The sequence below is a fragment of the Centrocercus urophasianus genome, unplaced genomic scaffold, assembly GCF_019232065.1.
Source record: "Centrocercus urophasianus isolate 14NV4802_14NV808 unplaced genomic scaffold, USGS_Curo_1.0 seq_5, whole genome shotgun sequence".
Lineage (NCBI taxonomy): Eukaryota > Metazoa > Chordata > Aves > Galliformes > Phasianidae > Centrocercus > Centrocercus urophasianus.
The window spans coordinates 9635468-9661131 of NW_024885088.1; the positions used below are offsets into that span (position 1 = coordinate 9635468).

The 25664-nt window shown below is 37.9% G+C and overlaps 1 protein-coding gene across 2 annotated transcripts in view; it reads right to left on the bottom strand.

The window, feature by feature from the left end:
* VWF (von Willebrand factor) overlaps positions 1-25664 on the bottom strand; it is a 147471-nt gene that overhangs the window by 19456 nt on the left and 102351 nt on the right. For both annotated transcript variants that reach the window (XM_042835063.1, XM_042835062.1), the window contains exons 35-44: positions 20807-21027; positions 19645-19837; positions 18682-19026; positions 14128-14333; positions 9820-9922; positions 9637-9711; positions 9032-9136; positions 8355-8560; positions 7838-7987; positions 1763-1873 (exon numbers count right to left, since the gene is read on the bottom strand). In XM_042835063.1, coding sequence (XP_042690997.1) covers positions 1763-1873; positions 7838-7987; positions 8355-8560; positions 9032-9136; positions 9637-9711; positions 9820-9922; positions 14128-14333; positions 18682-19026; positions 19645-19837; positions 20807-21027 — 1715 coding nt within the window. The remainder of the gene's footprint in view (positions 1-1762; positions 1874-7837; positions 7988-8354; positions 8561-9031; positions 9137-9636; positions 9712-9819; positions 9923-14127; positions 14334-18681; positions 19027-19644; positions 19838-20806; positions 21028-25664) is intronic.

The window sequence follows — 25664 nt, forward strand, 5'->3', positions numbered from 1 at the left end:
AGGTAAGGAAATGAAAGAGGCAGGGAAATAACGTTCAAAGAAGAAAATGCGTGTTTACATTGATTCAAGTTTACATTTATTCCTGGTAGCTGGTTGTGTTGCACTACTCAGCAGCCAAGCTGGCCATCTTTCCACTGGAACCTACTGCAAACCAGCTTCACTAAGGTCCAAAACAGGCTTTGACAATAAATCATTGAGGAGAAAAAACTTGCAAATATAGGAGAGACTATATCTTGTTGATGTCTCCTGCTGGTTATTGTCATCCATGAGTTAGATAAAGCAGGTAAATGGGAAGAGATATCAACGCAGATAGAAAGAAAATGCTCCCTAGTTCAGTGCCATGCAGAGTTGCTTCGAGGCAGCATGCTTCCACTTTCAATTTCACTTCAAGAAAAGTGATGTGAGAGGTTGGAAGTAGGTGACCTTTATGATCACTTTCAAGTCAAGCCATTCTGTGAGAATTAGACCCCTCGAAGTAGTCAAACATCACTGCTCAGAATGCTCCTGAATATTCTTCCTTCTGTTTGTTAGACAGTTCATTCCTTGCTGACAACAGAGGAGATGAAAGAGTACATAGCAAGAACAAGATAACAGAGTATAAATATCTGTAATTCCACTAACACAACAGAATCCAGTAATACACAGCAGGATGTAGAAAAAAAAAGGTCTTCTGAGGGCTTGATTTATGAAGCAGAGAATAATACTGATCCAGATTATGAAATGTCTTTGGTGAAATCAGGGAAGAAACAGACAGTAAAATGATACATTTACATTTTGAAAAGGACAGAACTAAACTGCTTTTGTAAAACAGGTAATTTAAAAGTGAATACCAAATATATGAAAGTGATATGTAACTATAAGTGCAAACATGCTATAATGAATAAGAGGGAAAAAAAAAACAAGGGGAGAAGGTCTTTTATTTTCAGACCTTTTAAATTACTGTTCATGTCTTTCTTCACCAAATCCAAATTTCTGTGTAAGATTAAGTAATTTAATGCTACAAGGGATGGCAAAGGTTTGCCAAGGCCAGTTAGTTGGATTAGGGACAGAATAAACTGAACAAACTGAAGGAATTTAAACATAAATGAAGAGAAAAAAGAGAGAAAATATTGGCCTAGTTATCCAGAGTGATAGATTTTCTGCAGAATATTCTGAATGGCTAGTTGCATGTATTTATTTCCCATTTTTGGTCTTTTTGGAAAGGACACAAATAAATACTAAAGGAAGAGACACTGCTGAAAGTAAGCTGTTATTTTGAACAAAGAAGTGTGCCTAGACAACCACAGTCAGACCTGACATTCAGCCTTCACCTTCAATAGACAGATGCAATTAATATTTCTATCCACATTCAGTTCCTGATATTCTGATATTTCAACTCACATAAAATAGGACATGGTATTTGAACAGAACCATAGAGTTCAGGCAGCTAAATTTCCAATGTTCACACCATCCACCATTATTAGGATAAACAGATTTTCTACAGCCAGAGAAATTTTTTCATTAAAATTCTTTTTAACTATCATTTGTGAAATTATGAATTTTCTAAAAAAAAAAAAGATTTCTTCCTTAGAGCCTGAAATGGGATGGTGGGAGGGTTTGCTTGTTAAGGGAATTAAGTAAGTAAATAACAAGCCCAGTACCCACTGGCTTTCAGAGTTGCCAAACTTACAAGAAAAATGACTTTGTTTCCTTCTGTGGAATACAAAATAATGCCAGAGAACTTGTTTTAGGCGAGGAAAAGTCCTCCCAGTTATCATCTCACCTCATATAAATGAGGATCTGCATCACCCCGAGACCAGAACGGTTGCTCTTCACAGGCAGTTTTCTGGCAGCGCCCACAGCACTCCCCGTCTTGAACAATATAGTTATATCCCTGAGGGAGAAAAGAAAAACATTGGCTGATCAAAGAAGAGAAAATTAGAAGAAAAAATTAAAACACAGAGCTGAAGACTTGATGTTAGCAACATTTTAAGGAAAGTGTTTTAAAAGCAGAACTGTAAGGCTATACACTGATACTACAAATAAGAAATTCACCACTCAGAAAACTGTATATGAATACAAATAATCCAGTTTGGAAGAAGAAAAATCTGTTTGAGAATCACTACATGAAAACATGCGCTTTTACACATAAATGATACAAAAAAAAAGTGAGAATTATTTGTTTTAAAAGTCTTTATTTGTATACATATATAAATATACCAATAATATTTTACAAAAGAAAATACAAGATGAGAATTGTTCTGGTGGCATTTTGGGCATGAATTAACACCCACACTTCTCCAGCTCTGAGACTTCAAGGTTAGAATTCAGTCTGAGGTCTGAGTGCATTGATTTTTAACACATTGAAGCAGAGGGAAGGGGTAGGTCAGATATGAAGTCTGGGGATCAATTCTGACTGAGCATTGCACCATTTCATCTCTTGAACCACTAGCCAAGTATTCAAAGATGGGAGTATGCCAGTGAAATTAAGCAAGGAACATTATTCTAATTAGAAAAAAATATACTTAATATTTAGCAACTAGACAGCCTCCAGGGGTCAAAATATAATAATGCTGATTTCCATACAGATGTGAAAATGTTCTTACAGTGAAAATAGAGTTCATGGGAAAAGTGTCAAAGAAAATAAGAATCATTCCAATTGTGGTCAACAACTTTGAGCTGAAATTACTTAAGTATTCCCAAGCACTACCTTTCTTCTGTAATAGGATCAGAGTTTGAAGTAGATTTGCGGGTAATGTTTTGCTGTTGAGCATTTTATAGGCCAGTCAGCCTCACCTCTGTCCCTGAAAAGGTGATGGAACAGCTTGTACTGGATGTCATCTCCAGGCAACTGGAAGAAGAGGAAGTTATCAGGAGTAGTCAGCATGGGTTCATCAGGGGGAGGTCATGCTTGACCAACCTGGTAGCCTTCTATGATGTTGTCACTGGCTGGGTGGATGGGGAGAGAGCAGTGGATGTAGTCTACCTTGATTTCAGCAAGGCATTTGATACTGTCCCCCACAACATCCTTATAACAAAGCTGAGGAAGTGTGGGATAGATGAGTGGACAGTGAGGTGGGTTGAGAACTGGCTGACTGGCAGAGCACAGAGGGTTGTTGTTGGTGGTGCGAAGTCTGGTTGGAGGCCTGTAACCAGCGGTGTTCCTCAGGGGTTGGTGCTGGGTCCGGTCTTGTTCAACATCTTCATCAGTGACCTTGATGAGGGGATAATGGCCACCCTCAGCAAGTTTGCTGATGATACAAAGTTGGGAGGATTGGCTGACACGCCTGAAGGCTGTGCTGCCATTCAGCGAGACCTGCACAGGCTGGAGAGCTGGGCAAAAAAAAACCAGATGAGGTTTAACAAAAGCAAGTGTAGAGTCTTGCATCTGGGGAGGAATAATTCCATGCAACAGTACAGGTTGGGGGATGAGCTGCTGGAGGGGAGCTCTGCAGAGAGGGACCTGGGTGTCCTGGTGGACGACAGGTTGGCCATGAGCCAGCAGTGTGCCCTTGTGACCAAAAAGGCCAATGGCATCCTGGGGTGCATTAAAAAGAGCGTGGCCAGTAGGTCGAGGGAGGTGATCCTCCCCCTCTACTCTGCCCTGGTAAGACCTCATCTGGAGTACTGCGTCCAGTTCTGGGCTCCTCAGTACAAAAAAGACAGGGATCTCTTGGAAAGAGTCCAGCGGAGGGCCGCAAAGATGGTGAAGGGCCTGGAGCATCTCTCTTATGAAGAAAGGCTGAGTGAACTGGGTCTGTTCAGCCTTGAGAAAAGAAGACTGAGAGGGGACCTGATCCAGGTGTATACATTTCTAAGGTGCTGGAGGCAGAGTGGCAAGGCCAGACTCTTTTCAGCAGTGTGTGGAGACAGGACAAGGGGAAATGGCCGGAAACTGCAGCATTGGAAGTTCTACACAAATGTGCACAAGAACTTTTTTATGGTGAGGGTGAAGGAGCACTGGAACAGGCTGCCCAGGGAGGTCATGGAGTCTCCTTCTCTGGAGATATTCAAGACCCGCTTGGACCCCTACCTGTGCGACCTGGTGTAGGGAACCTGCTTTGGCAGGGGGGTTGGACTCGATGATCTCTGGAGGTCCCTTCTAACCCCTACAATTCTGTGATTCTGTGATTCTGTGATTCTGTTTTATACGACATTTTAACAGCTAAATATGTGTGTGAACTACCTGAAGCATGGGGGTACAATTTTTTGTTCATATGGCAAACTCAGAGGTATAAGAATCTACAAGCTGCCCAAGACAAAATCAGCATCTTGACTAAGCAAAACCCATCTACAAGGTTCAAATTTCACAAAGCCTGTGTGATTATCAGAGTCTAAAAAGCAAATTAAACAAGATGCCATACAGCAGACTTAAGCATACCACTAAGACACTGTCAGTGAATTGTGTTTCACACAGTTCAGCCTATTGAAGTGGCCCCTTTAGTGCTCAGTGGATTCAAAATCTGAGGACTCCTCAGTGGAAGAAACATGAAAGGTCACAGCTCCCAGTTCCTGAACAACTCCCAAGGCAGCATTTGAATCACATGCCTCTGGTTGACTCAACCCATCAGTGATAATACTCAGCTGCTACAAAGAACCTGACAAGTGCTCAGCTCTGCCGCTAGATCAGGCTGTTTTATCACATCTAATTGCAGAGATTAAGGCATCATTCTGTGTGAGGAGTGGAATTGCGGTGGAATTTTGCCTGCTTTTGAACTGGGACTTGCAGATTAATTCTGTAGCTGTCAGAGAATGCACACTGTGGTCTCATTGCCCACTCAAAACTGCAGGAAGGATCTACACAGACTATGACTTGGCTTACGTGGGCATTTTCTGCTTTCATTCCAGTGTTGCTCAGGACGCACAATTAATCTTTTTATGGATACTAAGGTTTTGGTCAGAACTCTGTCAGCTGCCTTCTGGACCACAAAATAGGAAATAAATGATAGAAAGTATCTCTTAACACACAGCATTTTTACGAAAACTCCAGTATTTCAATTTTACACTTTGAGATGAGAGTCCCTAGAGAGAACCAGAGGAACGAAAGAGAAGGAAAAGAGCAAAAGACATAATAGGATAGATACAAATGAACTTTAAATGCTGAATGCAAAATCTTCAGTGGTGATGAATCAGCACAATTCTAGAGATTTCCCTGGAGATAAGATCCTTTTCACCAGGTGAGAACTTAATTCTCTATTTAAAAGTGTCTAGAACATTAAAGTATCCCCTGCTAACTTCCGTAATAAATTATGCTTGAAAATGCAAGCAGTATGTTTGAAAATACTTCCCACCAAGACTGTCACAGTTTTTAAATAGGATCCTAAATATCTTTAATCCTCAAACAACAGTCTTCCTTTGAAATTAGTTTATTTGACCTCCTTAATATACACACTATTAAGCAATTTACTTCCGTGTTTTGCATGTAGAAGTCAAAGTATGCTCCTGCAAAGGTAAATATCATCTTGAAATATTGGACATTAAAGCCAACAATTTCATAGTCTATTACAACCATCATTCACTATGTCTTTGAAGATAGGGTACAAACATTCATAGAACCACACAGAATCATAGATTGGCTTGGGTTGGAAGGGATCTCAAACATCACCTAGTTCCAACAATTCCCTTGCCATGAGCAGAGTTGCCAACTACTATATCAGGCACTAACTCATGTTGTCCAGGGCTGCATCCAACCTGGCCTTGAATATCTTCAGCAATGGGGCAACCCCAACATCTTTGGGCAGTTGGTTCCAGCACCTCTCTACCTTCTCAGTGAAAAATTTACTCTCAGTTTAAAAAAATTAAAGATGTTAAAGAGCACTGGTCCTAGCACAGAGCCCTGGGGACACCACTTATCAGCAGCCATTGTATTTTGATGTTCTCAAGAGAAAAGTTTATCTAAAATGCTCCAGAATAGCAATGTACAGATATCACTTCTCCTAGTGACAGATGCAATAATTATGACAATTACCTACTTGCTTTATCAATATTTTGTGAGAATGGTAGGAGACAGTAGAAAAAGTGACAGGACTACAATACATATTAAAGCAAAACCACATCTTGTTTGCAAATGAGAAGGCTATATTCACTGTTAATCTAAGCACCTCCTTCTATAGTGTTTCTGTATGTGCTAAAAGAACAGATCAGACTTGCATTTAACTTGGTCATACTCAGGATAACAGCAGCACCATTCATTCATCACAATGATGGATTGTTATGTATTATGTTGTTATGCATTTTTTATTGCTGTTTTTAGAGTATGTTTGTTTGTTTGTTTGTGGGTTAGATTTTTTTTAATTCATAAGTAAAAATCTGTGAGCTATTTTCACATAAGTCAGAAGATATGGACAACAATGACATTTCACAGCCTTAAAACTGGCAATGGAATTAATAACAGAAAGCAGCAAGTAGTTTGAATATCAACTCACAACTGGAACACCTGCTGCTTGGTCAACTCATCAAATTTTCCTGGGCTAATAAAACATATAGTCCAAAATCAAGATTTTAAAAACAACTTGAACTTTTGCATAGCATTAGCTAGCTCATCTTTGCTTCTGCACTTAGGAAAAGAAGTTTTTTAAATCACCTTTTCTGGGTCAGAAAAAGATTTACAGAGAATACTCTGCATCTCACATGTCCCAGTCCTTGCCAATTCACATGGATCCCGCACAACCCTTGGTGAACTTACAGATTGTGAACACTTGATCATCAAGTTGGAAGGAGCTTCTTCAGGTCAAATATGACCTGAATGAAATCAGCCACTGCCATCAAGAACAATCTTAATTAATTTCCATATATTCTGAAAAATATTATAGAACGAGGCAAGATGTATTTGTGGTGGTGTCCAGTATTCATAGCTTAACTATTCTTCTGACCAGATGTCAGTGGGTAAGGGGTGTAGGTTGTCACTGTGTGGCTAGGCAGCCACTTCTATTACTGATTTTATTCTATTATTGCATTTTATGCATACATGAGCTGTATAGTGCCACTGTCTTCACTGTCTGTCCCCTTACATGCTAACCACATGAAGCAAAAACATGGAAATGCTCATGAATTATGGACAAAAGATGTTAAATATCACTCTAAGACATCATGTTAAATTTTACAGTGCTTTTTAATTCCTTATTCTCCACATTATTTAAAGGTGTGGAATATTAAGGATACAAATTGGGTTATTTAAAGGCAATATGAAAAACATTTTGAACTTTTCTTTGCACCAACCATGTCAGGGCCAATGTTTCATAATCTATGACACTGGCAAGTATTGCTGGCTTCTAACCAATTCCTTCGACTCTTCTAGAATTCCTCTGCCAAATTTGTTTACTGAATATTTGTCTCCTCCTGATTAACCAGTTATATCAATATAACAAAGCAACTCATAATTTTGAGGGCTTTCAAAAATAGATCACATCATTTTAAGGCATGTGGCAGATGTCTGAGCACAACAAAGGCAACAGCATGTCTGTTATTACTGCTATAATTGACAGAGCTTAACAATAGACAGATCTAAAACATTCTCCTTAAAAAATGAACTACACTTATAATTAAGTCATCTCAAACTTTGGGCATTGTGAACTCTTATTGTGCAAGTGAAGTAAAATATAGACACATCAGGGTGCAGTTGAATACCTAAAAGATAAAATTAGGTTAATTCTGATTTTCTTGCCAGCAGAATCTGATCCTGAAGCAATAACCCTAAAATAAAGTCAGTAAGACTTGGACACTCCTAGGTTCTGTTTCCAAGATAATTCATTGCTACACTTCCTATTTTTTTTAGTTTCTCTAAGCTCACAGGTTTAAAAGCATTTCAATTCCCATCAGTACTCTATCAGTGTAGTGCACTGATTTAAATGTTACTCACCCGAGAGCAGAATGTGTTACATATTTTGTCATGACATTCCATCATCTGAAATCCTGTAATATCATCTCTCATACTAGTGCAAGAACATTCCTTGCAACCATTTTTCCAGGTTTTCCCGATGGGGTAGACAATGTTATTGTGCACACACACCTGTTGAATGTAACAATTTATACATAAAAGAACACATTGCTGTTGTAAAGGTACACTTAGTTCTAAAAGGCTGTTCATTAACACATGAAACCTACCATAAGTTCTATGCCATATTTTAAACCCACTAGATATGCTACAAATCTCAAAACTTAGATCATTCTGTTGAGGAAAGGAACATAAACAGCCAAAGCTGCTGTTTTATAATGAATGAATTGGAGTTTTTCGTTTGCATTCAGAGTCAAATAAAAACTCAATTCAAGGCCTGACTAGGTTTCACTGGAATTATACTGGGACCCAATATTTAGAAATGATAACCTCACACATAAAAGATAATCTCATCCATGGATTTCTAGTTCACCTTCCTTACCATGTCTGGAACACAAGTAGTAGATATACAGCCACAGTCATTGGTGAGAGATCTGGATAAATACCCAAGAGGACAGGCCATTGTTGAGTTACTGCAGTTGCAGGCACACTCATATTTGTCACAGCACTCTGTCTTCTTAACAATCAGCTCCCGATGGGATGGACAGAAAGGTCTTTGAACTAAACTACACACTTCTCTGTTACAAGCTAGCAAAGAAAGATTAAGCAAATACAATTTCAGATCATTGCAAATGAAGAGGACAGTTCTTAGACAGTAAGGCACTAATTGCTATTGCAAATTATTATACATCTCCTTAAAATGATAATAAATAAAACAAATATAGAAGACCCAGGTCAGAGATTGTACTGTAGATTCAGAAGGAAGTCCTATCTTGCCAAACATATATGTATCTTCTCATAAATACAAAAAGATTTACAAAATATACACAAATTTCAGAGCACATATATGGTGTTCACAATTTCCTTAATTCAAATGTGAGTACACTTTTGAAAGTGTCAACAGCAACTTTTTTCTAAGTCTGTGAAATCATTACATGGCCAATGGCTCCCAAATAAAACTTTCCACAGGGAAAATGCTGTGAATAAATGTCACTGTCAGTGTTATTTAAATGCAGTGCTCCAACTTTATTCAGTGCTAAATATATATCTACATCTTACCACATGTATAATTTGGTCTGCATTCTCCAGGATTGGTCAGAGCAAGCTGTAGGCCAAACTCACAGTCAGGGACAGGAGGCAAATCACAAGAAACTAGATCACAGACTGAGAAGAGAAATTGATAGTATTTTAAAAACATGCCTGACTAGTAAATCTTCTAGAAAAGCTATATGCATTCAGGTACATTCCCATTATGCTTGTTCCCTACACTCAATTGCTATCCTAAAATCTGATGCAATTTAGTGTTCAGCAGGTTGGTGATCATTTTCAAAAATAGCTTAGGGAACAGTTCAAGTTTGTGTTATGAGGACTGAAGTTCTAACACACTTCGTGTTAAAAAAAAAAAAAAAAATACAGATCACAAAGAAATGCATACTTGAAAAAAAAATTTCTGATGTCACTTAGGAAAAAAAAAAAAGCAGCTTATCTTATTTCCTTTCTTCGTCTCTTATAGAAGGGCAAAGTCGAGTTTGAAGTTTCCTCAGGCCTTTTTTTTTCCACATAGATGATTATTTAGTGGTTTAAAAAAACACTGTGTTGTATAGTTTTGAATGATCAAGTAAAAACATGTGCCAAGAAAATTCCAACAGCTTATGAGAACCTACCACACTCATACACAGGGCAGCACTGGTTAGGGTCCCTGCGCAGACGAGGAACTTCACAGGGGCCACACTGCACAGCTGGAGTGAGAATGAAACATCCATAAATTAAGTTTAGATAAGAGCTAAAGCACTAAGTTAACAAAAATCTGTTTGAGACCAATTGTACTCAGAGCTAAACTAACTTACTTTTGATAGTAGTGCAAGGTCGAAGAGTGCAGTTTACTTCTCTGTTGTCAAGGCATGTGCAGATCTTGCAAGGCTCACTGGAGGGAATCCATATTTCCATGTGCTGCAGGAAAAAAAAAATTAAAAAACTCAACCAAACAAAAAATTGATTGTTAGAATGAATTGTAATATTATGATCGCTATTATACTAGTATACTAGCAATGGGAATGGATAAGGGTGAGCAAAATTAATGAGGAAAACCAGAAGACTGCATGAGGATTTAGTTGGTTGCTCTGCTAACAGTAGGAAACTGAGGAGGTGCGTAATTCTGAAATAATCGTACTGTACAAGTTTAGCTAAACATGTAAAGAATGTGTGGATGAGATGAGCAATTACTATTTTTTTATGCATAAAAAATTCTCAGATGTTATAAATGCAATCTCAAGCGGTTGTGAAACTAACCGTGGACTCATGGAACTATATGCCATGGTGGGTGTTCAGTGATAATAATAGAAGAAATGATATTTTTTGGAAATACACGAAGTGGCTTCTTTCCCAAATTAGTTGTACTTATATATAAAGAAATAAACAGTATACATTTTTTATTAAGAATCTGTGGTGTCTCACCACCTGATTTCCCATTTATTTGCAGGCTGGAAAAACATTATATAGCAAGTCCAAACCCAAAAGAATCACTCCGGTAATGACCACCAGCAGGTAATAAGCATATTAAGAAACTACCAGTGAAGTATATAATTATTCAACTACAGGTCTCTCTCATTAAAGAGAGGAAATCATTGATTTTAAAGATGTAGAGACTTATAAAGGGTTACCTACATTTAAAACCTATGACAATAGGTAGGCATGAATGAAAAGATGGGCTACAGGACAATAAAGTTACTTTGTACACTCAATCAGGGTTCTGGGTGATAACATGGAGAATCGGCTAGGATGTCATTAAGGAAAAAGGCGTCATCCAGAGAACTCCAAAGTGCATTTTAAAAAACCAACTTGCTGAAACCCTCAGTAATAAAGAAAGGAAACATACTGTCATCTGTACCTAGCAATATCTATGTGATTTAAGCAATTACAGGAATCTGTAAAGACAAGTCAAATGATATTTTACCTTCAAAGGTTGAAAGCATGGCAAGATAAGAGGAGGCATGCCAGAACAAGACGACTGGAGATTTTCCTAAGCTTAGGAACTGAATTGCATAGAGTTAATTAATGCATAAGAAATCTATTTTAGTCAAGGAAAGCATGCGTTGATGTCTGCTAGAAAAGATCTTCTTCTGAAAGATCTATTCTGCCATAGATTTCAATGGACAAGTTAGAAAGCCCTGAGAAGGCAGCTGACAGAGAAAGTCTACATTTACAGATGATAATGTGAAAAGCATTTGGATATTTCATGACAGAAAAATCACAACTTGTACTCTAACATTTTCATCAGCCTCAATTTTCTCAACGTAAATGAGTCTCTTTCTAATACTAGATGAGATGACAAGAGATAGCATGGTGGTAGTAGAGCTCTTAGTGGATATTGGTACTGAGAATCCCATGAGCCCAAGCACTACTCTGGATAGAGAAATGAACAGAGGAAAAGAACATAAGGGGAAAAGAAAGGGACTAAGAAGATCATAACCTAACAATGGTTTCGCTCCCTGAGATGTTGCTCACATGGTTAGTCCTGCAATGGTAGAGATGCAAAAAGCTGAGAGCTAATCCTCCTTTTCCACACAGTAGCTGAAGCTAAATCCAGGTACAGACTAGAGGTTTGGAGAGTTAAGACCCCATTAAGGGGTATGCAACAACTCATATGAGTTTCAGAACTTGTACATAAACAAGCAGATATCACCACAGTCATTATTCTCAAAACATGCTCTGAGCTTTTCTCCATAAGAGCTTGAAACAATTATTTAAACGGAAAATACACCTAACTGCCTGAGGATTTTGGGGCTTAAAGTATATAGCCACGAAGATTTTAATCTATATTTGTAATAACAATTTCACAGAGAATCATAATATTAAAGAAAAGTTCACAATCTTAGTGGGAGTTGTGAACAATTGATCTATGTTTAGGGTAGGTTGAAATATACACTGAGAGCTATTATTTTTTTCCTTCAACAGAAATAATACGATGAATTGTATTTCCTCTTATTACCAAAACAAACAAACAAACAAAAAAATTTTCTTCAATTTTTACCAGCTTTATTTGCAGTACACACATACAAATATATTGTATATAAGAGAAAGATTCACAACAGACCTACCATGATTACAGCTACGTGTACGGAGATACTGTAATTTTAAAATAAAAGCTAATACAAGCTACATGTTGAATCCTTGAGAAAGAAAAAAAAAAAAAAAAGAATTAAAACATACTTTTTATTTTGGAAAATGTCATTTGGATAACACAATTGTGGAATAAAAAAAAATCAGTCTTCCCTTTGCTGACAAAATTAGTGTCTAAGGCCTTTAGAAGTGTAAGGCTTTTAGGTCCCTTGTCTGTGAGGTGGAAAGCCTCAGAATCTCTGTTTTGGAAATGCTCACTCCAAGGCTGTGCTGCAACAGCACCAGCAGTTGATACTGAGGCACAGAGCTGGGCAGGCACAACTGGATTTCCCAATGCACAGATGTCCTGACCAGCACAGGGATGCCTGCATGGTATCTTTCACTAAGTCCACTGTTTATCAGTGCCCCAGCACCTATAAAAGGCCGTTGCACAAAACATAAACTCATTGAATGGCTTAGGTTGAAAGGGACTTCAAAGGCCATCTAGTTTCAACCTTCCCTTTAAGGACAGTATTTCCAACCACTAGATTAGTTGTGCAGGGCTACACCCAACCTGGCTTTGAATGCCTCCAAGGATGGGCATCCCTAACTTCTTCAGGCAATCTGTTCCAGTGCCTCACCACTCACTAAGTAAAGAACATATTCCCAATGTCTAAATTTTTTTCACTCGATCCCACTGTCTATGTCACTGATAAAGATGTTAAAGTGCACTTGTCCTAGCATGGACCCCCGGGGGACACTGATTATCACCAACTTCTACCTAAGTTTGGAGCCATTCACTACAATCCTCTGGCTGTGACTTTCTCAATAATTTCTTATCCACTAAAGAGTCTACCCTTCAAATTCATATCTCTCCAATTCAGAAATAATTCAGAATCAAGTGGGACTATGTCAAAGGCTTTGCAGAATTCTACGTAGACAACTTCATTTGACCTTCATTGGTCCACCAGTGACCTCACTGAATGCCACTGAAGGCCACCCAATTGGTCAGGCACATTTTCAGGTGAAGGTATGCTGGCTTGCTTGGATCACATCTTCGTTTTGTGTGTGCCTTAACATATTTTCCAGGAGGAAATAGACTATGAACACACACACAGAGACTTCTACATACAGAAAATCTAACAAAAACAAATGTCTTCAACAGTATGCTCGGTGAGCGTGATAAGAGATAGTGATAAAATTGCAAGAATGTATAATCCATAAAATACTAAAACTAAGGCCTTCTTAAAGTCCCATAAAAAAACCTGAAGATTTAATATTTAACCTGGCTGATTCTGATGAAAACTCTTGAGTGGAGTAGCTGTGGGTGAATAGGAAGAGCATCATACTCCCAGCAGGGATGTAGGCAGGTGCTTGTGCACCCACTTGCATGATACAGCAAGAGAAATTAACAGTCTTTCACTGAAGTGTGGCACTCAGTGCTCATAGCACTCATTCCATTCTGAGGTCTGACTTAGCTGAGGAAAGTGGATTTTCTGTGAAAATTAAAATGATTAGTTTCTTCAGAAGAATGATCCTCATCTACACATGTCAAATTACAAAAAAAAAAAAAAAAAAAAAAAAAAAAAAAGGTGGTAGGCTAATAGGACTTTAAGTCATCTTAGTCTGATCTGATGGCTCTATACCAGGCACTGAAAATATTTCAGTAAGCTTTACAAAAACGATACTATGCATGATAAGCAAGTGTTCTGGACTAATGATTTAACTGTCATTATTGGAAAAAACCTGCTGAATGAAGAGTTCATCTTGCTAGAAGCTGGCTTATGCCATTCCTCCTCTCTTCCCTGTAGCCCTCCCTCCATATAGATGTGTTTCTGGATGTGTACAGGCCCAGCTGTGAGTTTTATATCCATACCAGCTAATTTCACACTGGGAAAGCTAATGGGGCTGATTATAATTAGCTGTCTAATTATGATGAGCAGAGCTAGTAAATAAATTGTCCGAAGGGAAAAGTAGTTAGGCTTAGAGGACAGATTTACTTGCAAAAGTACAAACCACAACCACTTGTGAAGGCAACATGCGAAGTATACGGTTACCTGATGGTGCGTGCCATCTTCACTGATGCATTGTGTGCAAACTTCTTCACCAACACAGCTGTCATTGAAAACCACCTGCCCATTTGGACAGAAGCAGCCCTCTGTGGGATAATCTTTGCAGACACTGAGACTGGTACTATTCTCACAGATCTTTATGCAAGCTTTGTGACAGTGATCATATATCAAATATGCAGGACACTTCATTGCTGGGGAAGATAAAAAAAATTTCTTAGAGACCTAAAATGCAGATTTCCTACTCCCACTTTCTTTAGAATTCTGTTGAGATTTTTTAAAGCCAATATCCTCTGCAGCCATTAACATCTTTGAAAACACATTTTTGGAATAACAGAACCTGCAGTATAAAGTGTTTAAAGGCATATGCTTAAGTTGCAGCCCACAGAAAAATCATGAAGCCACTATTTTAGACTGCATGAATCAACATAGCACAACTTACACCAATAATGATACAACAGTTTGCATGAGTTGAACATCTTGTGTAATTTTGTTTTCAACACGGGATAATAGACATAAGAATTCAGACCATTTTACATGCATTAGAGAAGCACTGATAACAGCTCAGGGTTAGGACATAACCAGGACAGACAACAGCACTGAATAAAGAGATTTTGACAACTTGATCAGCAGTAGTGTCCCAAGCAAGTAAAGAAAGCTAATGAACAGAACTGTTTAGTACTACAACACCGAATCTGTTGGATACCTGCATCTTATGAACTGAACTGCTCTAAATGAAGGAAAGTTGCACTCTTCTTACTGAAGCCAATTCATAAAAATTTTGCTGATGACTTCAGAAGAGTTAATTCATCAAAATCATAAAACTAAGCTAATTGATAGCAATTTGAGAAACACATGGGTACTGCTTGCATACTGCGTACATTCTTGTCTGCTTTATTTTTCTCTACATTTCCAATTAAGAAAAGTTTCTTATTTTCTAGTTTGTTGCTTTCCAAATATTTATAAAATCTTTTTTAAACTCCTCTGGCAAAAAATGCTGAAATAAAATTACTGAACAAAGGCCTGAGCTCCCAACTCAGCAAGCATTCTTCAGATACACTGTATATACATGCACATCTCTTAGCTAAAGCAAAAAAAAAAAAAAAAAAACAACTTTAAAAATAAAGCTTTTGTGTTTCAAAAAATGCTAAATTCAATTATTTCTGGTGTGTTGGAGTATGTGATTGTACTTTACCAGGCACCATAGTCCAGCATTCACAGAGGAACTTGGAAATTACAGTTGTTGAAGGATCAATCCCTTTACTAAAGGTTTTGGTTGAATTCTGCATAAAATATAAGAAGTTTGTTCGTGTAAAATAGGAAAAAATGCCTGCTTAAAAACTGGTAGTACTAGCTACAAAAACTATTCTGCATATAAAAAAAAAAAAAAAAAAGATTCCAAAAAATTCTGCAAACAAGGCAACTGCAGTAAGAATTATAGAATTGTTTGTGTTGGAAGCGACCTTTAAAGATCATATATTCCAATGCCTCTGCAATGAACAGGGACATCTACAGCTAGATCAGAGCCCCATCCTCTATTTATCTTCAGGGATGGGGCATCCACCACCTCTCTATGTAATCTGTTCCAGGACTTCACTATACTTATGGTAAGAAAAATATATCCTTATATCGAGTATAAGCAGTGATGGATGCTGCCTGCAATAGTCTCACTTCAGGTCTGATGAGTACATATCAAAGTACATCCATAGCACTTGTTAGAGTAGCACACCATCTACATATTTATTTGTGTCAACACTCAGGCTTTCATCTTGATTACCTACCAGTAACCCTAGAGCAAAACTAATAAACCTCTGCACAAAATCAGGTTAATTTATTTTAAAGTTTAATGTTGATACTCATCAGTGTAGAATCTGGACAGCTCAAAAGCAAAACTAGTGTCAGTGCTATATAGCCTCTAACATAGTTCATGCAATGTAGCATGTAGCTGTGTTTTGCAAACAAATAAAGCTAGTTCTTGAGTGCCCCTGTTCTGAACTGACTCCTAGCCTTGGGGCACATGGGAGTACAGTGCGTGTAAGTAGTGTCAAGACATGGGATAAACATCATCAATATCTGGAAAATCATTTGTAAACATTCTTTCATCCTAATGGCACAGTAATAACGAGATGGTTGTAGAAGGCCACCTCAGACATTACTGTGCTTTTGTTCCAGAAATCTGGCCAGATCCTGCATGACTCGCATGTTGCTGTGTATTTTGTATGGAAAATTCTGCTATAGACACGTAAAGTGAGGAGGAATTAAGTATTCCCCACTGACAACCTCATAAAACTGTATTTCAACAAGCCACTTCCTCCAGCTAGCTATTTCAGTGTTTCTTGTTTGTGTGTAAAAAAAAAAAAAAAAAAAAAAAAAAAAGACTGGAGGATGTGAGGATATTACGATCATGCTTCTATACTGTTTTCTGAGCTGATTCCATTAAAACATGATTTCTTTCTTCAAACAGGGAAAGAACAGTTAAAAGAAAAAAAAAAACAACTGTGAAAAGTCACCAGTTTTCTATAAACCTATGAAATCACATTTCAAAGAGACATAACTATTTTGTCTTTGAATTACAGTAGCCATTCCTAGTAGATATTCCTTCACAGAGGTCAAATAATCTGTGAGGCTCTACAGAAAGTTCAAGCTCATCAGAATAAAATAAACCAATTACAAGTCCATAGTGAAAAATCTAGAGTCTACAAAAATGACAGGGATTTTCTGGAAGGTGAAAGAGAAATAAACCAAGCTTCTCCAGAACCATGCCATTTTTATTAAACATGCAGTGTTTGAGAGTTTAGGTTGCACTGTTTAATCATCAATGTACCCTGTACAACATCCTTGTAATTAGCAATTTTATTTTTGGCAGCTGCACACATGCACCTGCTTGAAGTAAAAAGATGATACTATTCTTAGGCCACTAACAACTTCTTTACATAAGTAGGAATAAAATTGGCAACTCTTTGGCTATCCTGGTATATGCTGTACAAGAAAGATGCAAATTTGAAGATTACAGAGTTACTAAAGTACTTGGACATCACAATTTGTAAAATCTTACATAGGACTAAATTTGGAAAATTAGAGGCAATATTCTACTGCTCTTTTCTAGGTCAATACTTCAAACAGAGTTTAGTTTCTTAAAAGAACCAGTATGAAACAGTAACATGTTGATCAATAACCTATTCTAGAAAGATAATGGAGAAATTAACTGGATGTACAGGCCAATTTCACATTCTTGACAATATATTCCATAATTTCCTCAATCTGACCTCAAACCAAACTGAAATATGTACTGATATTTTGTGGTATCAGGCGTTCAAGGTGCTAGCTTTCTAATTCCTAAGTAAAAAACATCTGTGAACAAAAAGGAAGGGAAACAAGGCCAAAAAAAAAAAAAAAAAAAGACTACATGTACCTACAAAAATCAGATGCAAAAAACAACTGGGATATGAAGACACTGTGTGCTGGACTTGCTGGGAGGGAAAATGTCTCTCTCTCTAGACAAATATGCATTCCAGGTCCCTTAAATTCCAGAAATGCTGCAAGTGAATATCTAAATGCCTGTAATAATTGCTGCAGATAAAAGCATAATTCTATGAGCATAGAATATGCTACCTCAAGAGTCATTTAATGTACAGGGTTTTTGGCAGATCTTTCATAACAGGGCTTTCAGGAAAGAAAAGAAAGAAAAGAAAAGAAAAAAATCAGAAAACAGGACAGAATTTCTTAGGTCTATAAGAATTTTGAGAAGTTAGTATACAAAACAACAACTGGATGAGTTTAACACTAGCACCTCCATTAGGCTCTGGGCATTTGCAAGGCCAGCATCTTGTTATACTGTTTTCTCGTAACACTTAAACTCTTCACCTTCAATAAGGAAGTAAAAAAAACAGAGAGAGGGAGAACGAGATTTGCAAAATAACTTAAAAATAGCTTGGGCAGTGTAGATAGCATAATTTGGAAATAAAACACCACAGTTCATAGCAATTTCCCCATTTTTGTTAAGTACAGTGGAAGCTTAAAAATCAACCAAAGCCTGAAAGCCTTTGCTCATACAAATATATGCATAAACAAAATTCAGAAAAGTCTAATTTTGTGCAATTGGCACACACAAAAAAAAAAGGTTACAGGCCGAGAAGAAATTCCACCAGCACAGATTATTAGCCTTCCTGCCTGTCTTGCTCAGATCCCGTAATGTCTGTACCAAATCAATTATGTCTGCAAGTAACTGGCAGAATGAGGGCAATTCAACACGACCCCATGACAGTTCAGTGGCCGCGAAGTCAGATACTATCACGTGGCTGCATTTTTTTCATAGGTTATTCGTCCAGCCTTGCATAAATGCCCTGCATTCATTAGTTAGCATGTTACTAAGAGACACTTTTTCTGTAACATGCAACTTAGTAGATGATGAGCCAGTTACGGATCTTTAATACCACTTACACATGAAAACTTGATCTGCCTCATTACATGATATTCAAAAAGTAATACTGCACTGAATCAGGCAGTTTCTGTACCAGTTTTAGTATATGGAAAACCTCTTACGACAGAACTCCGGTGTTCTCCAGTCTATGCAGATCCCATTTTCTCTGCAGATGTGAGCATAAGAAGTTATCATTTCACAGGCTTCTTCCTCATAGCAGCTGCTCTCTTCACAGGCCTCATAGAACATGTCTGGGGGTATTATCCTGTGGCATGCTGAAAACTGGTCAGAGAGCAGAAGGTGGCAATGACTGGTGGCATGCTCAGAGCACTCGTCATCTTCTCTCTGGATTTCACAGTCCTTCCCCTGCTCTTTCACTGTCCATTCTTGAATAAATGCATCACTGTTAGCAGTAACCGTGCCATCACGTAGCATGAAGTCATTGGCATGGTTCTGGTCACACACTCCTAGGAGAGTGAGTAAAAGAAACAGTCTGAGTATAGCCAGCAGTAAAACAAACCTAGAGAAAACAGGCTGAGGACTGAGCTTGCTGGGGCTGCTCAGTAAACTCAAAGGGGAAGATGAATCAATGATATTAGTTACAGCTGTTGAGTAATTGTAATGATCCTGATTTTTTGTTTCTGTAATACAGCAGGCACAGATTATGCCATAGATATCTAACCTGTTGTAGAAGATACCCCAGAATTAACTCTCCCAGAAATATTCCCCACAAGCCCTTCACCTGCCCTTCAAACACAGGATGGGACTCACATCACAGTGTGCTCTTGCATATACACAAAAAGCTATATTTAAAACCTCATTAAAAAAAAATGTGGAACAGATGATGTAAAATAAAAGTAAAATATGACAGATGTCTAGTCTCGATCTTTTTAAGGTCTTATTGGGAGTCAATGAGCTATTACACTAATAGTCATAGTAGAAAAAACAATACAGATTAACAGTGTGCCAACAGTGGACTGCCTAGATGAGAGAGCTTGTAAGGCTCAGGACTGCACAAATTTCAGCATTAATAATAGTTCAAATCTGAGTAGCAAGCTGTTAAAGTCACTAACTTTCTAACTTACCACAAAGCCCTTGAGTTTCTGGAGAAAAGCTCTTCGGATTAAGTTTAAGAATAAATTCATTATTTCTTGGAGTAAATGTGAGATTATGGCGAAGATGGGAGAACTTGATTTCGTGCATTATTGCTCCATAGACAATGACTTCAAACAAACTGCTAGAGTAGGGAGTATGAATGCTTTCACCATTAACAGTCACCTGTTTTTAAAAAACCAAAATGATCGTATCAATTGTGACAAGCAGTTAAGATCAATCCAAGCTAATCATAGTTGAATCACATTCCAACTGATTTTGGTCGTAAGAGTTAATTTTGCATGCTGAAACTTTCCACTGAATCTAAGATTCAGATGCACAGAAATACTTGTCTTACATTTTGTGCATTGCATGAACAACTTCTTCAGCATTTTTCCATATGAGTGCATTCCTACAGCACAACAGATACACAGACCAGTATCCTCATGCCATGAAGCTAAAATGCTGCATTCAGACCCTGAGCACTGTTGTAACACTGGTGAAAATCAAGGCTATCCAATACCATACCAGACTGATTCAAAGTTTTTTTTTGTCAATCCTATTTTACTGCATGAGTTAGATGAGATCACCTTTTCAAGTTAGTTGACCAGTACGTCTGAGGAACTCAGAGACTGCAAATGTTTCATACATAATTTGAATACTGAATACAGTATTTGAATTACCTATAAAAGAAATGCAATACGTAACTCATAGCTGGTCTTTCTTCTGAGACTGGTATCCACCAGCAAGCAAGGTCAGATCTGACTCCTTAGCTCTTCAGGTAGCCACAAACTTGTGTAGGTTTTAAAAAATAGGACTGCTCTCCCACTCACTAATTGATAACATTGCATAGAGGACCTCTACCAACAAAGGAAAATCAGAATATAGTATGTCCTAATTCCTGCCTTTCCTGCAGAAGTATCTGGAAAACAGTCACTCCAGCACAGTGGGGAAAACAACAGGAGAAACAATGACTGGTTTATTATGTGAATGTAGAATACATTAGGAAGTTAAAATGAGGCATTTGCTTAGACAACTAAGAACAGGTTGCAAGGGGAGCAGAAACTGGATAGAGGAAACAAATCTGTCCTCCTAACCTAAAACTCCACAGCATGAGCAGAGAATGCACAGATGACTTAATTATCTTTTTCTTACTGTCATATTACTGAAGAGCTGAATGGATACACCACGATGTTTCACTTCAATAGCATCCATACAGTTCATCTTTGGTATAGCTCTGCACGGTCCTTCATGGAGAAGAACTTCAACATCATGTTGTATATCCTGAAACAAGGTGTAGGAGCAATTGCTGGTGAGCTTAAAATTAAGCCCATCAAAAGTGACAATATGTCGAGATGAACTTCCCATACAGACACCTGTAAATCAACAAATAACGACATGTAAACACACACTTTCTTTCAAATTAGACTATTTCTTCACAATCATTATATGCATGTAAATTTAATAAATCACTTAATCATAATAGCTATTAATCTATAATAAATTATTTATAAAGTATCACCCACACAAATTAGTACTACAAAAATAGAATGAAGCTCCCTCACATTGAATGCGATCTGCTAATAAATTTAATTTGAAAAATAAAAGCAAGGAAAATGCATCTCCTATTTTCAGAAAGGCTGCAATCATATTTGACTAATTTAATTGTGTCATTGTTATGACATAGCATTTTATTCAGTAAATTGGTTGTTCCAAACATAGTACTATTTCATTTTAAAAAACATGTCATAAAAGGATTCAAAAGGATGTATATATATATGCGTGTGTTTTTTTTCAGATGGAAAACAGAGGAAAAGAGAGGAGAAATATTGCACACAGGATCACCTAATGGCCAACTGATGGGTTAGTGCTGTAGATATTAGGTTAGAAACACCATCTTTCTTCACAGAGCGAAGAATAAAGATTATAATACCACGAGTACCTAAACAAGACCCAAACAAAAGGATGATTAAAACTCAGTTCTGTTGCTTAAAGACTACAAGGGCATGAAAAGTAGTCACTACTAAGTATGTAGGAAAATGTTACCACTGTTAACAGTGGTATTAAACTCATAAACTCATAAAGTTGAGATTGTCAGCTGAGAGCAATCTGTTTTGTGTTCCTTGACCTTCAAACTTGATTTCTGTTGTTGTTTAATCCCAACAGAAGGCCAAGAACCACTCAGCTGCTTGCTCACTCTCCTCAGGAAGGATAGGGAGACAACTGGAAAGGTAAAAATGAGACAACTCATGGGCAGATATATAAAGACAGTTTACTACATAAAGAAAAAAGTCATTATGTACAAGCAAAGCAAGACAAGGAATTCATTCACTACTTTCCACCAGCATGAAAGTGTTCAGCCCCTTCCAGGGCTCATCACATGTAGTACTTTCTTTGGAAGACAGATATCATCACTCTGAAAGTGATTCTATAGCACCTTGGTCATTGCCAGTACATCCTCATTAATCATGACTCTTCACTTAATACACAGATATCTTTCCCATAATCTATGGGCTAAGTCAATAAAATATCCACTTAGTTCTTTCAGTCCATAATTTAGCTTCTATCTATAATGAAGGTCATCTGGGGTAGGAAAGGTGATGTTCTTTGGCATTACAGGAAATCAAAGCCAGCGAAGGTCAGGTCACTGCTGCACTTATACTGCTTGTTGTGAGGCTCTTTCTCTGTTGGTTCAAGTGGTTCCTGCTATAGGACTTCCTATAATGTGCAACTCAGATCATGACTTACAAACATTTAACATTATATCCATCATAATGTCTACCCCCAGCTCCTTTGGACCAGGCTACAGATCATAATATCACAATTCCTACCCTTGCCCCTGGCCTGGCCAGTGGCAAAGACTTTATTTATTAATGAGCCATCGTCTGTTCAGTGATATGCCCTGCTGCAGCAAGAATTTACCTATTGACACTTCAAGGTGTACCTGCTTTGGTATGGCGTTTTCCATTGGTCACAGTCCCCTCAGTGATCCCTCCAGATGTCCCTTCAGACACCTTCTATGTCTTGGTTTTATCCCCAGATACCAATGTTTTGAGGTATTCTGGCACGGCCTTATCAATGGACATGGACACGGACACTGCAAGATGTACCTGCTGTAACACAGACTATTCCTTGGCCACAGATGCTTCAAGATGTGCTTGCTCTGGAATGAATCTATCTGTGGCCACAGATGCTTTAGGGTGTACATGCTCGATGTAGACTCATCCATAGGTCAACGTACTCTGATTCAAGTTCAGTCTGGAGTTCCAGCCCGCCCAGAAGAGCAGCACAGAGATGGCAACAATGCCTTATCCATCTGCCAGCCCAGGTTGATGCTGGCAGCTGTTGTAAAAATGTTCACAGGCACAGCAAAGCAAGATGGTAAAGAGCAAAGCAAAGGGTAGAACCAAAAGCAGCCACTAATAAACCCAGGACTCTAATATACAAGAAGGCAAGAAAGTCTCATGATAACCACAGGAGCCTAAAAATTATGATCTGAACATCTATAACATTTATAAATTTGGTCTAGCAACTCCATACTACAATTAGATAAATCTGTTATCATCTTGAAATCTTAGTGCCCCATGCTAGGTGCGCATCATTCATAATATTTTTTTGGGAACGCAAACATCATCATTCCAGATGCCCTCCCCCTTCCTCCTTCTTGAACCCAGCTTTTATTGCTGAGTATGATACCATGTGATATTCTTTTGTCCAGTCTGGTTCAGCTGTTTTAGTCATGTATCCTCCCAGCTTCTTGAGCATTCTACCCTCTTCCTGCTCAATGATGGGGCAGTACAAAAAGCTGAAAAATCCTTTGCTCCGTATAAGCACTGCTCTATTGTAATTAAAAACATCGCTGTTGCCACCACTGTGTTCACCCTAAAACCAAAGCACGGAAACATATAAACCCCTCTGAAGAAAATTAATTATATCCCAGCCAAAACTATGACAATTTCCTAGGAAAAACAGCTCTGAACTTATAAATATTCTATTATAAACAGTAGTAAAACAAGTAAACAAGTTAGCAATAAAAAAGATTTCTCAACATTTTTTTAATCTTGAACATCTAAAAATAATTATAGGGATAATGGGAATCCTTTTAAATTTCTCATAAGTATTCTACGGCACAAAATGTATGAATTCCTTGTTCCTTTTAAACACATTCCATGAATACCTAAAAGATATGAATCACACATTGCACATCATGTTGCTGTAATATTTTGAACTAGTTCAACAAGGAAGCAACTTTATGGTGTAACTCCTGTTCCTAATTCTTTCTGTTCACTTTTATGACATAATAAAAGCAGATTTCCAAATACTTCTTTGCAAAAGCATTTGCCAATATTCCAGGGATCAGATACAGATACATCAGGTATTTTTGCAAGAGAATTTCCTTTTTTCCCCCAAAATTTATGAAAATAATTAAATGAGAAGAACAAGAAAGAAGAAAAAGAATGGTGATTCAAAATGAGGCATTTCAATTTCTCAGGGTGTGATTTCTTGAGGGACAGGCAGGCAACTGATAGATAAGGTTGATTATATCGCCTTGCCACAAACCTTTAATGTTAAGTGCTTACCATGGTGGAGGCAACCACTGGGTGGCTTGAAACACATGTAGTATCCCATGTTTCCACCCAAAATACCATACTCAGTCTCAAGAAACAAGTCCTATGGCAACACGGCACTCCAGAAAGAACTGAGACAGATAATGGGACTCATTATAAAAATTCTCTCATAAATACTTGGGCCAAAGACCATGGCATTGAGTGGATTTATCATATCCCCTATCGTGCACCAGCTTCTGGTAAAATTGAATGACACAATGAGTTGTTTAAAACTATGTTGCAAGCAATGCATAGTGAAACCCAAAAGCAGTAGAAGAAGCATTTGGGAGAAGACACCTGGTTGGTCAAAACTCAAGGATCTATCAGTCACAGTGTTCCTACCCAGTCCAGCTTCCTACAAACTGTAGAGGGAGATAATGTAAAGAGCATGTTGGGAAAAGTGGTTTGGGTCTTTCCAGCTTCTGGAAAGGCCAAACCTCTCCAAGGAACTGTGTTTGTTCAGGGACCTGTGTCCACTTGGTGAGTGATACAGAAAAATGGGAATGTTGAATGTGTACCACAAGGGAATTTGATGTCAGGGGAGTACAGTCAGTAATTCCATGTATGTATATGTGTGTGTGTTTTTAATGCACGTTAACTATTGTTTGTTTATGTGTATATCAAGTATAATTTAGTGATGTCATAGTTTTGTGATGTTTGTTATTGTTGTTGTACATCATAACATCATATAGCACACTGGGAGTTAAAGAGTTAATGCTCCAGTTCCATGGACTGCTGACATTTCCAAGTACCTGGTTCTCAGAAGACAAGAAGAATTACATATTACAGAATACTTTCACTGTTCTGTTTCCATTCTCCGTTTAGAGGGAAAGACAAAAAAGTTTGCAAGTCATGAGATATTCCTCTGCGTCTGCAGTTTGTGCTCCCTATCCATCTCAGTATTAGAGCAAGGCCTTCAGTTTTCTGGACACTCTCTCATCGATTTATTAGCTTCAATTCCAATTATATTGTACTATATTTTGTCTTGCATTCCAATATCATATGTAGTAAATTAACTTTCTTCCTCAAATTCTTGCATCTCTCCTGTGAAGACAGGCAGAGAAAGTTGGTATTATTTAGTCTAGAGAGGAAAAGTCTCAGGGAAGACCTTATTGTGGCCTTTCAGTACTAAATGGGTACTACAAGAAAGATGGGAAGAAATTCTTGATTATGGAGTGATGGGACAAGGAGTATCAGTTTTAAACTAAAAAATGGTAGATTTATATCAGAAGTTAGGAAGAAATTCTTCACCACAAGGGTGGTGAATCACTGAAACAAGAACCCCAGAGAAACTGAGGATGCCTGATCCCTACAAATGTTCAAGGCCAGGCTTGGATAGCACCCTGGGCAACCTGATCTGGTAGAAGGTTGGAACTAGAAGGGCCTTAGGGTCCCTTCCAAACCAA